Consider the following 13,383-nt stretch of genomic DNA (forward strand, 5'->3'; position numbering starts at 1 on the left):
TCTCTCTCTCGTGTTATACACAGCACAACTTGAATGATAGACTACATTTTGCATAAAATGTACACTGCAAGGGTTATAATTTTCAGTAGATGTATAAGTGTTTGGAATTTTTTAACGCATTCTCATATCAAATTTAATATTCAGGTTCAAGGATTAATTCAGTTTTTTTTTTAATTCGGCTCTTTTGTTGAATTTTACATTTGATAAATGTGTACATATATGTATTATATTTGCTGCTTCAGAAATTCTCTCCAGCTTTAGCCTCTTCTTGGCTTCAGTCCGACATACCACAATTCTTTGCGCGCCTAGGTTCACACTGTTGACCAAAATGGCGGACTCGGTGGTGAGTGTTCGATGAATCCCTGTTTTTGTTTAGCCGAATTGATGGTTTTAATTAGATAAATACCTAATTGTGGCAAGGCTGGTTTACATTTTAACGTGTTATTTCTTGATAGCCGGAAATTGTAGAGGGCTGTCGTCTTCCCGTGCTCAGAAAAAATCAAGAAAACGAAGACGAGTGGCGTAAGTACTGGCTGCTAGCCTTCATGCTAACACGCTAGCTGCATAATAAAGCAGCTGTCATGGCGGCGCACAGTGAAGCGGACACGGGCGCCTGTGAATGTAAACAAAAGACCGGTATTGAAGAGAGTGCATATATTTTGACTCGAAATTCAGTCTGTATGAGGTGCGAGTATTATTTTAGAATTGCTGTCATGAGAAAATAAACGCTACGAAGTTTTATTGAAAGCCTTTAATAAATATAAGCTCATCATAGTTCATAGTGCAGTGAATTACTATTAACTTTAAATCATTTGGGAAAACAAGGAAGCAGTCTTTTAATTAGATTTCCTTTTGTCATAAAACGTCATTATTTTTCCACCCTAGAAATTTAGAAATCAATTCATATTCATGAATCCAAATATGAAAAGCTCTCAAAAGCAGTATATTTCAGCTTGATCAGAGTCGATGTGAAAGTACACGTAGGCTATTTTATACATCTGGTTAAAATGTGCACTCTAACAAAAGAGAGTGTGCAAAAGAGAGATCGGGCAGTGAGTAAGGCTATAGACTACTGATCAGAAGGTTGTGGGTTCAAAACCCAGCACCGCCAGCTTGCCACGGTTGTGTCCTTAAGCAAAACTTTTAGTATGATTTAAAAAGTGCGACCAGTATATGAATTAATAAACTTTGATGATTAAAATATTCTTAAATTGTAGCACCTGGGAAACCCTGATGAATTTTTCAGCTACATAATCGTCCTCCTTTACCGTCACCTTGTTTGCTATTTTTAAAAAGCACATAGCGATCCATATTAGCTGTACAACAGGCATTAACAGCGATCATTAATCTACTTTCTTCTTGCTACAAGTTACCCAATAACTACTGATACCCATCTGGGTCATTCAAGAGCGACTGTTCATTATTTTTAACCACAAAATCAGTCAGAAATTGAATTGGGGTGAAATACGGGAGCTTGTTTGAATTTTTTAGTAATCCTATGTTTTGTCTAATCCTATTTCTTTCTAGCATTGGCGGAAATTCTCAGTGTCAAAGAGGTCCCTGGGAAAAAGCTCTACTATGTTCACTACATTGACTGTAAGTACATTAAAAAACAAACAAACAAAAAAAAACCTAGCCAGATAACATCTTTGACTAGCTATGACTAGGATGGAGGTGTTTTAAGTACAGTACCTTGTGTACCTTTTTTCAGGATGTACACATACTTGCTTATTTTTGTGCTGATTCATTAAAAAAAAAAGAACTGTTTTTGTTGTTGTAGCAGCATTGACTTATAAAGATCTGGTTTTGCTGTTAGAGACAAAAATCGTACAGTGTAGTAGAATTCTTTGTTCATGAGTTGAGATTGGTGATTTGCAGGCTTAGAACTCATAATGAGGCAAGCTCACTGACCTACTGATTGAGGATGTAAAATGTAGCAATTTACTTTAATTGAAGGTCTATGATTAGAGGGTCTTCATTGTATAATGTGACATAGAAAACACGTTATTGCATAGTCTGTTATAAAATTCAGCCGAGACTTGCTACGTACCCTATCAGTGACGTCTTAGCTAATGCACATTATTTGATTTAAGTCAACAAGCGGTTGGACGAGTGGGTCACTCCAGACCGGCTGGACATGAAAAAGCTCCAGTTCCCTAAGAAGGAGGCGAAGACACCCACGAAGAACGGCCTACCTGGATCTCGGCCCAGCTCGCCAGAGCGAGATGTGGTAAGAAAGGCCATGATAGATCACTGCTGACCCATTGCCTACATTATTTTAATCCCTTACCCCAACCCCCCTGTTTTTTTTTTTTCTTTTTTTATTTTTAACCACTTCTTGAGCACCACTAACTTGGGGCCAGCTTTGGGGCTCAATTCTAGACTCTGATCTTACAAAAGAAGAAGTGGTCAAAATTGTAGTCACCAAAACACTGTGAAATTGTTACATTTGCCAGTTGCCAATGTTTTCCTGTCTTGGTCTCTGTTGAGGCAAATCAGATTGTCAGAGAAAAAGAAACATGATTTGTAACCTTTAACTGTGCTCTCTTCCTTTCTGTTCAAATTCAGAGGAAGAGTCTAGATCTCAACGTTCAATCTGCTTCAGCACCTTCCAGAGGCAAAACCCTACCCACACCGGTACAGCCAAATCTTGCCCATTCTACACTAAAACACCCTTTCAACTAAAGTGAGAAATAGGAATGGGCTCGGTATAATATGGTGCTAAAAAAGTAAAGAAAAAGACCTAATGAAATATTTTCTTGACTTTTGACACATGACGTGGGTGGGAAGTGATTAAAGTGACATGGTGACTTTTGCCTTGTTTTATTTTGGATTATTTGTAAAAGTGTTTCATATAGTTTCATCAGTGCTATTGAGTTGGGGATCACAAGTGGTGCAGATGTTTACAGTTTTGTCTGAAGGTTGCGAGTTTGAATCCTGTTCGGGCCTATGGCTATGATTGTGGGAGGAAAAATTGTGAGCAATATTGTATTGTGGAAACGGATTAATTTTCCCGGTCATGTTGAATTAATGTTAATATGCTAATATTAGATATAGTGCACTAATATTAGACAAGTATTCACCCCCTTGAACGTTTCTGTATTTTTAGCGTTACAACCTGGAACTGATAAGGATTGAATTGCTAGTTACACAGTATGTCTAACATTCAAATGTATTGATTTTTTTCTTTCTTTTTTTTAAGGGTAATTCAACAAAAAAAGTATTCGTGCCCTAGGTTAATACCTAGTAAAACCATGTTATGGCTGCAATTACAGCATTTTGCTCTATAGGCAGTTTCATTCATGTTTTATTTGTAAATCATTTTGCTAACTGTATTGATTTTCAGTATTATGCGATATTTTGTACAGATTCATGGGATTTAATCCCAATTAAGTGCACTACAAAATGTGGAAACATTCAAGGGGGTTCAAGGAATTTGTATAATCAACAAGCCAAAGGTTTACAGCCCTACTATTTCTTTCTATGATGAGACTGTATTGGACATAATAACTAATCACTGCTATCAGAAAATGGAGGAAGCACCTTTATGCTGGACAGATAGGCTGATAATGTTGAAAGCAGTGGAAACATTCTTGAGAGTGATTCAGGATTCAGAAAGCCAACGTGTAAATGTTTTTGTGCAGTTTAGCAGTGTTTATTAACCATGACGCTTAGTAATATAGTCTGTTCCATTTGTTTTAGCAAATTGTTAAAAAAATTTATAATAATCAGATGTTGTCAGGGTAACGAAATGTGTGAACATGTACTTGTTTGTCAGGAACAAAATTAGTTTTGATCTTATTTCTGCTTGGCTTACAGAAGAGGAAAGCAGAGTCAGTCTCCTTAGCATCGCAAGTTACTGCCGCGACATCAGTGCCTTCACTTCCAAGTTCAACAGAGGTCTCACAGGCATCTGTGTATCCCACAGTCCGGGAAACTTTCAGTACCAAATCCAGAGATGAGCACGAGCCGCTCATCTCCCTCACCACGGTAATACCCTGTTCAAACTGTCTTTTCTCTGTCTGTCTGTCTGTCTTGCTCTGCTCGTGCATCCACTCACACCCTATATCATCTGTGTTGTGTGTTAAGATTAGTACAGTATCTCACTATCCCTTCACAGAACTGTTTTGAAGTGACATATTACAGTGTTTCACTTATTTCAAATGAAAAGAAATGGGTGTGCGTGTGTGTGTGCGTGTCTGTATGTGTGTGCTTTCTCTTCTATAGCAGAATGGCACAGCGCGTCGTCTCATTCCGTCTCAGCCTGGCAGGAAGAGGAAAAACTGTGGCACGGATGAGGTTAGGACCGCAGTCCAAATCCCCAATCTTCAGCAATCTTTACATTTTATTTCCTCATCAAACATCATTATTAAATAAATACCTTATTATCCATTTAAGCCCATATGTCTGCATGTCATGTTTATTTTATCTGAAGCGTATTTCATGTGACTGAAGTCTTATTGTATTTTTTTTTTTTTTTTTTTTTTTAAACATCAAGTATTACATTACCATTTCAGACGTTCATCCATCAACTCAACACTGAGTTTTAAACTCTAGGCAACATTTGAAAAGTTTTAAATTCCCCAAGAAAACCATGGACAAATAGAATTAAGGTTGAGATTAGACATTGAGCACCAGGAGAGGCTTAAACACAATGTTAAATCTACCATGTGCCGTAAAACCTGCCTAGGACTAACAACATGCCTGAAATCAAATCTCACACATCATACAAGAATCAATTGAGAATAAAGACCAGAAATCAAACCCCATTCTGACGTTACCAGATTGTGACATGGTTTTATTTTATAAGAATATTCCGTTTTGTTTTTTTTCCCCAAACAAAATTCAGTCTACCTGTTAAGTTTATGACTGATTTAAATACATTAATTTTGACACATTTTCCAGTATTGAGAAAAAAAACCTGTCAACTCTAAACTCACGTTTAATTCTGTGAGTAAACGCTTAAAATGCAACAACTGCATAACACAAATTTCTGCAAAGGGCTTAAAGTTTTCTAGAGGGTACCGTGATGTACCAAATCTGTTCCTGTGGCGTTTTATTTAAAACTGGAGCATTACAGGACAAAATAAATCCTGTTATTTATGATGACATGAATTTTATTATGTTGATTTAAAGTACAAATTATTCTCTCTCAGAAAAAAGTCCCATCTAACAGAACAAATTATACTGGTTTGAGATTAATTCACAAATTTGTTTTACTGAAGGATTTATAAAAAAAAATGTTTGGCTTAAACATTTACTTACAAAATATAACACCTACTTTATAATTGAGTTTTGAGTAAACAGGAAATGTTGTAATTTTACAAACACTACACGTGTGATTGAGATTAATCACAAAAAAATGCAGGAGGTTTCTTTTAAATTTCAATCTGTTATGCTGTAACCTTTCTTCCTCCCGTGTCCAATGCAAGTGTCCCAAAGCCTTTTGCAACCCCTTGTGTTTTTCTAATAGATGATAAAGGTATTCCAGTATAACAGCCCTCGCAGCGCCAGTGGCTTTCTGCCGCCAGGAGAGGTCCGTCTCATTTATTTATCATTGTCTGTTTTGCTTTGTGACAGTCAGAAGGTAGTGAACAGGGCTCTGTAATAACGTGATGGATCCACTAACGTCAGAGGACAGTTGCTCGTCTCGTTTGAGTGTCGTCGACCTTAAACTTATGATTTTCAAAATGAAGTGCAGGGCTATACCATCTTTTTAAGGGTTAGGGGGCACGACCAAGAGCTAGGAGGAAATGAACAGTTTATTAATTGAAGTAATTAACATTATATAAGTTTTCGTTGCAGAGAATCATAAAATTATTTTATTCCGCTCAAATTGTACCCTGAATTTAGCAGGTAGGATAGTTAGAATTAAGACTGCCGTAAACCTGGGATCTTAAGATCTCTGTAAACCCGAGGTCTTAGAGATATTTAATTTGAGTCAGCCGTTTCTTAAATTGTGGAGGTGGTGCTATTTTTTGCTGTGGTCACACTGTGTTCTGTCCTCTCTCTAATTTCCCCACTGTGTAATGTCAGGACTCGCAGGACAGCTCGGATGGTATCCCCTCTGCGCCACGCATGACCGGGAGCCTGGTGTCCGACCGCAGCCATGACGATATCATCACGCGCATGAAGAACATCGACTGCATTGAGCTAGGCCGCCATCGACTCAAGCCCTGGTATTTTTCCCCGTACCCGCAGGAGCTGACCACGCTGCCCATCCTCTACCTCTGCGAGTTCTGCCTCAAGTACCTCAAGAGCCTAAAGTGTCTGCAGAGACATTTGGTATGTTTGTAAAAGCTTTACTTTACAAAAGCTTTACTGAATTGGGGATTTGTCTTAATGCTACTCTTGATCTATCTAGTTAGTGTGTACCGTTCATATAATACTGCTAAAATGTTTCGATGTCTGTTATAATAAAATAAATTGCTGTTTATCCGAGGGGTAATAACACAAGTCCAGTCTTCTGGATTTACTGTTAAGAGAAATTCAAAATGGCCAAAGACCTTTATAGAGCAGTAATCAGTGTAGTGTGGCCTACCTGCAATATAGCCATAATTTCATATCATGATATTTTTAAAAAACGTAATAACCACGAACCAGTCATGGCAGCAGTGCAAAACTGCAGCTACTAAATTATTTTAATGTTAAAATGTGCTAAATATACTCTGCTGTTGGTCAACATCCTGTGCAGGTGTCTGTCGTGTCCCCCCCCCCCCCCCCCCATTTTTCTAAAAATGTAGCTCTTGGACTCATTTAACTGCATTAGAAGGAAATATATTTTTCACCCCAAATAAAATAGCTTGCAGTAATATTTGATGTTTATATTGGATTACAATTAAATGGTTTTAACCTGTGTAGTTTTAGTTAGAACATTTTATCTACTCAAATTTAGATTAATGTTGAGTAATGTGCTGCTTGCTCATTTTATCCATGGTCAAAAGGTACAGTGCTGATTTTTGTTTTGTGTAGATCTCATACTAAATTGTTTCAGAAATGAAAACAAAATCTAAGATAAAGCAAAGAGTAAACACAAAATACAATTTTTAAATGATAATGTTATTTATTGAAGCAAAAAAGTTATCCAGTGCCAACTGGGCCTGTGTGAAAATGTATTTGCCCCTGTAGTTACTAATTTCCCAAATCTATGAAACTGCATTCATACTGGAGTTCAGCTGGACTAGATGTGACCAGGCTTGATTACTCCAAACCCTGTTCAGTCATATCAACACTTAAATAAAACTTTTTCAACAGCATAAAGGCATTTAAATGGTCTTACCCAGTAACACACTATGGCAAAGTTGAAAGAAATCCAGAAATGATGAGGAAGAATGTGATTGAAATACATCAGTCTGGGAAGGGTTACAAAGCTATTTCAAAGGCTCTGGGACTCCAAAGAACCACAGTGAGAGCCATTATCTCCAAGTGGAAAAACTCGGCACAGTGGTGAACCTTCCCAGAAGTGTCCGATCTTCCAAAATTCCTCCAAGAGCACAGCAACTACTCATCCAGCAAGTCACAAAAGAGCCAAGGACAACATCAAAGGACCTACAGGCCTCTCACTGTTCATGACTCCACTATCAGAAAGACACTGGACAAAAATGCCATCCATAGAAGAGTGGTGACGTGAAAACCACTGTTGACCCAGAAGAACATTAAGGCTCATCTGAATTTTGCCAAAACACACCTTGATGATCCTCAAACCTTTTGGGAGAATGTTCTGTGGACTGATGAGTCGAAAATGGAACTGTTTGGCAGACAGGAGTCCCGTTACATCTGGTATAAACCAAACACTGAATTCCACAAAAAGAACATCATACCTACGGTCAAGCATGGTGGTGGAAGTGTGATGGTGTGGGGATGCTTTGCTGCTTCAGGGCCTGGACAACTTGCAGTAATTCAAGGGAAACATGAATTCTGCTCTCTACCAGAAAATTGTACAGGAGAATGTCCAGTCTTCAGTCAGTAAGTTTGAAACTCAAGAGCAACTGGATTATACAGCAAGACAACGATCCAAAGCATAGGAGTAAGTCCTAGTCCTAGAAGTAAGTGAAAGACTGATGTCCAGTTATTGGAAGTGTTTGGTTGCAGTTATTGCTGTTAAAGGTGGCACAACCAGGTTTTAAGTTTAAGGGGGCAATTAGATTTTCACTTTGGTGAAAAAAAAATAACTGTATTGTGTGTTTAATCAGGTTGCCTTTGCTTTATGTTGTATTTCGTTTGAAGATCTAAATCTGTTTAGTGTGATATACACAAAAAAAACCCCAGAAGAAATCAGCAAATTCTTTTTCACAGTACTGTATTTACTATGTTTTTGTTGTGAGCAGACAAAATGCAATCTCCGACATCCTCCTGGAAATGAAATCTACCGCAAAGGGACTATCTCCTTCTTTGAGATTGACGGTAGGAAAAACAAGGTAAAAATATTTCTTTGATGCCTTGTAATATATCACCAGCTAATGTACTACCAGATTTTGTCATCCAAATCAAAATTAATCTAAGTTCATCATAAACTGTAGCCATATAATTTGGCCAGGCAGATCGGTTGGCGACATGTAAAACAAATTTTGTTGAAAATATTAACATCGCTCAGGCCGACTTGAAAGTGTATGTTGTGGTTTCAAAACTCACCGCTTTATACATTTTTATAAACATTGTATTCCCTTGTCTCTTGCTTTATAGTCATATTCACAGAACTTGTGTTTATTGGCAAAATGCTTTCTGGACCATAAGACCCTGTACTACGACACAGATCCCTTCCTCTTCTATGTAATGACTGAGTATGACTCCAAGGGCTTCCATATAGTTGGCTACTTTTCTAAGGTAAGTTAAAGAACACCGATTATAATTACTGCACAATCACAATGATGCCAAGAGAACAAAATTGGCTGTGCTGTCTGTGTGGGTGGGATGGTATGGCATGGCATGCTCTTTCTCCCCAGTCAATCTCAGTGATACTAGCCAATTGTGGATGCCGGTGAGCTCATGTATGTGACAGAGGACAGATAACTTTTTCCTCCAAGTGTGTTACACTGTTCTGTGACACAGCATGAGCACCAGTTAGTAAAGATGCGGTTGGTTGGCTTCACCTGTCTTGGAGGATGTATGTCTTAGCCCTCACCCACCCCGGTTGGTAGGGGAGAACTGGCTTGTGGGTGGGACAAAATTAGGAAGAAAATATGGAGAAAAAGAATTACTACACAAAAGAGGTTGCACAGAGTTTGCAGAGTTTATTGACCCAAACAGTATATCATGCGAATTTAGAGAAAGTAAAATAAACTCCACTCAATCATGTGATTGAAACTGTATTCCAAATGAAAACATTTTTGCATGTTTAAAATACTGGGTAAGCCTGCTGGTGGAGTCTTAACCATGCTCTTTTTTTGTTTTTTTGTTTTACTATTTAAAGGAAAAAGAATCGACTGAGGATTATAACGTAGCCTGTATTCTGACTTTACCACCATATCAGAGGAGAGGCTACGGCAAACTGCTGATCGAGTTCAGTAAGTTCCACAACTCAAGCTGTTTACTCAAAAATGAAAATGATTTCTATGGGCTAAACGTTGATATTATGATTAAGTGTGAAATATACAAGTGCCTGTGATGCCATCTATTACTCTTACTTTACATTCTTAATAACATTAACATTAAATAACATTCTTAACATTAAATTCCATAATGTAGAGTCACACCAGATTGTTGCAGAATAATTTCTCTGCAATCTAACATATCTTATTCATGTCCTCTTCTGTAGAAGCCGTGTCCATTAGGTTTAATTGTTAAGGACAAATATGAAATTGCTCACATGTCCTCTCTGTCTGTCTCTCAGGTTATGAGCTTTCTAAGGTTGAAGGTAAGACGGGAACCCCGGAGAAGCCCCTGTCTGATCTGGGCCTGCTATCATACCGCTCTTATTGGTCTCAGACTATTCTCGAGATCCTCATGGACCTTAAATCAGATAATGGAGAAAGACCACAAATCACCATCAAGTAAGCCGTTCCTTCCCCTATTTGTGATCCACTTTGAGAACCGTGCTGCGTCCCAATTCACCTACTTATGCTATGCACTAAAAGTGTTTACTCTTTTTGTGAAGAAAAATGACATACATTTGAGTGTGTAGCAAAAAGAGTATGCAAGTACTGGGACATACCAGACGAAGAGAATGTTGTTCCCGTAGTTATGCTCACTCACCGTAAACAAACTCCTCGTTGCATTTAAGCTTTTCTTCATTCATAATTCCTTATGTTATTTATATAAGGAATATTTTTTACACATTTCATTTACACCTCTCTAATATACGCATCACCGAAGTTACACTCGTCCGCCATGTTTGCAGGTTGAATTCGGCGATGCAAACGGTCATAAAACTCCTCCTCCCTCGTGCAAGGAGTTTTGGGCAACATTGGCTGAAAGTTTTCACAGATCCACACTTCAAAAATCTACCGTAGATAGTAAATAGTGGACCATCGTTTCGGTATACTCATTTCAACATACTACGATTTTGGACACGCCAATTCTAATCTCTGATGCTATTTACGGATAGTAAGAGGATTGGGACGCAGCACCAGATGATACTGAGTACTTTCTGGTCTAATTCCAGTAGTGTTGTTGGATTATGTGAATAGTGATGCATTTTTGTTTATTTTGTTCATAGTGAAATTAGTGAGATAACCAGTGTAAAGAAAGAGGATGTAATATCAACTCTACAGTATCTCAACCTCATCAATTACTACAAGGTAATCATTTAATGCTCATTTAAAAACATCCACAATGTCATATGAAACAATTTATACCTGGGTGTATAAAACCTGCTGGTTTGTCTCCTTGTTTATTTCCACTGGACGTTACAGGCGTAAACTTTGGATATTGTAGTTTCACTCTGTAGTTGATGGAAATCACATTTTCTTGCGCTGACTTTGTGGAAACGTTAAAATTGCCCGATTAAATTAAAAGTGTTCAAGTTGAGAGTTGATGAGATCTAGGGACAATGTTTCTTTCTCATGTCCTCTCAGGATGCTTCTCCTAGACACGGTCACCCCTGGCTTGTTCATTAGCGATCTAAATCTATATCCGGACTATTGCTAAAAGCGTGAAATTGAATTGAATTAATACACTCGCTCTTCTCTCAACTCTTTTTCAGGGGCAGTACATTCTCACGCTCTCGGAGGACATCGTAGATGGTCATGAACGTGCCATGCAAAAGCGACACCTTCGTATCGACCCTAAATGCCTGCATTTTACCCCGAAAGACTGGAGCAAAAGGGGCAAGTGGTAGAGATTTGTGACCTCTGGGACTAAAGCTTGGAGAACTGCAAGGTTTAATAGACTAAACTGCAGGAGTAAATTTACCGGCCCTGATTCACTTTTTGTTCTAATCAGAGATGACTTAAAGACAAAAAAAAAAATACAAAAAAAAATTGTTACTGCCCATTATTCTAGTGATCGTACTTATGTGATCACCATTCATCAGATTTGTCCTTGTGTACCCTTTTATAATTTTTCCTCAAATTAGTGTTTGAGCAGAGAAAGTGGATTCGCTGTTCTGAGGTGTTTCAGATTCATCCACCTTCTCACAGGTCGGTCCTATCATTCGTCCGTGCTTTGGGTCTTTATGAATTAATTCACCAGGAAAAACACTTTCCCCCCTCCTATGCACTCACAAGAGAGTGTCGAATCAAATGACTCAGTAACTTTTTTTTTTTTCTTCTTTTTTTTTTTTTTTTTTTTTACCTTTACCAGCACAGCCACCTGTGGATTCTACGCACAAGCAACGTCAAGCTAAAGCTAACCTGATGTTTGTTTTTTTAGTATTTGTACATAACATACACCGTTCTCTTCTTTTGTAAAGGATGTTTTTAAACTTGCATCTCTGTGTAGGGGAATTTAAAAAAAAAAAAAAAAAAACTGCATGGGGGTGTCCGTAAAAAATAAGCCATGTCGAACTGTTACAAGAATGTAAATTTGGATGCGTGTACAGCTGGGTTTTGTTTGTTTGTTTGTTTGTTTTTTTTATAATTTTTTTTTTATTTTAAATGGTTAAAAAAAAAACTGAATGTAAACCGTGAAACACTCGTGGCATAGTATTTTAATTTAAGGTAAAGTCTATTTTCTGTAAAATCTAGTCCATGATTAGAGATCTGTAACATGAAAGATTTCTATTCGTGTTTCTTCCCCGGTAATATTAACTATATTGATTACAAGGAGTTATTCCTGAGCAGTTTTTTTTTTTAATGTCGTGTCATCAGTGAAATATTCTGTTCTCACCTATTTACACTTACACAGTTCACTCCCATTGAAGTGTCATGTAAATTCTCTTTATAGTCTTCATTAAATGCCACAAGGTGGAACCGCTTTTCATTGGAACGTTTATATAGCTGTAATTTGATCACATGTGAAATACCTCTGAATCTCATTAGTTCATTATAAATTTTTCATCTTTAGTAGATCATATTAGAGGTTGTGAGTCATCCTTGATGTCTTGGTTGTTCTGTAATAACAAGCGTTGTGTTAGTGACGTTAGTCCTCTGTGACTTCTAATATGGCTTTACAGGTGCAATTTTCATTCTGTTAAAGGTGCATTATTCAGTCCCTCCAGGATTTAGTGATTTTGCTATCGCGGAAATTAATGTAAAATCAAGCAACCTCCGCAATATTCAGAGCTTGCAGTTTTTCAAAATTACTGCAAATTTTCAGCAGATTTGGGCCAAGATATAAACACGGTTATATATTAACCTACACTGACCTGAGAACAATACCGAGATGTATTAACTTACACTGACCTGAGAACAGTACCGAGATATATTGACCTACACTGACCTGAGAACAGTCCCGAGATATATTGACCTACACTGACCTGAGAACAGTACTAATATATATTAACCTACACTGAGCTGAGGACAGTATAGTAATATATTATTCTACACTGACCTGAGAACAGTACAGAGATATATTGACCTACACTGACCTGAGAACAGTACAGTTATATATTAACCTCCACTGACCTGAGAACAGTACCAAGATTTATTAACCTACACTGTTCTCAGGTCAGTGTATGCTAATACATCACGGTACTGATAACTGTTGACAAGTAAAACAATCTGTTGTTGCTGAAAATGTGTTTGGGGAATCTCTGTGTGCAGTTCATCTGTCTGAAAGTATAATATCAACAGTACAATAAAAGTCTGGGAACTGGTTACAAGTACAGGGTTAGCGAAGATTACCAGCATGTAATGTTTGAAAACTGACTTTATTTGTCGGAGCCCATCACTGCTGTGGTATAAGATGAATGAAACACTTCGGGACATGCTGTTATAGGAAAATAATCAACTTTGGGGTGACATTAACATTAACTGTTTTGTGTCAGGTAGATCCGCACCATACCGT

The 13,383-nt window shown here is 37.7% G+C and overlaps 1 protein-coding gene across 3 annotated transcripts; it reads left to right on the top strand.

The window, feature by feature from the left end:
* Positions 1–284: 284 nt before the first annotated feature.
* On the top strand, positions 285–13,304 carry kat5b (K(lysine) acetyltransferase 5b). 3 transcript variants are annotated; one of them, XM_053618095.1, is made up of 15 exons: positions 285–343; positions 456–522; positions 1,528–1,596; positions 2,094–2,230; positions 2,569–2,637; positions 3,820–3,990; positions 4,228–4,299; positions 5,474–5,536; positions 6,037–6,285; positions 8,328–8,417; positions 8,683–8,823; positions 9,410–9,503; positions 9,830–9,989; positions 10,655–10,736; positions 11,141–13,304. In XM_053618095.1, exons 1-15 carry the CDS (start codon positions 329–331, stop codon positions 11,273–11,275), a joined length of 1,614 nt encoding a protein of 537 aa, XP_053474070.1. In that variant the 5' UTR covers positions 285–328; the 3' UTR covers positions 11,276–13,304. The 3 variants fall into 3 exon arrangements, with proteins under 3 accessions (XP_053474070.1, XP_053474071.1, XP_053474072.1); XM_053618096.1 differs by having other exon boundaries at positions 4,231–4,299; XM_053618097.1 differs by lacking the exon at positions 2,569–2,637.
* Positions 13,305–13,383: the final 79 nt, after the last annotated feature.

The sequence above is a fragment of the Ictalurus furcatus genome, chromosome 28, assembly GCF_023375685.1.
Source record: "Ictalurus furcatus strain D&B chromosome 28, Billie_1.0, whole genome shotgun sequence".
NCBI lineage: Eukaryota > Metazoa > Chordata > Actinopteri > Siluriformes > Ictaluridae > Ictalurus > Ictalurus furcatus.

What these genes read in the sequence shown, in the direction of transcription:
- kat5b (XM_053618095.1), top strand. An exon ending in AGTGTCTGCAGAGACATTTG is followed by an intron (nt 6,286 to 8,327) that starts GTATGTTTGTAA and finishes TGTTGTGAGCAG; the next exon opens with ACAAAATGCAATCTCCGACA. An exon ending in ACCTCATCAATTACTACAAG is followed by an intron (nt 10,737 to 11,140) that starts GTAATCATTTAA and finishes ACTCTTTTTCAG; the next exon opens with GGGCAGTACATTCTCACGCT.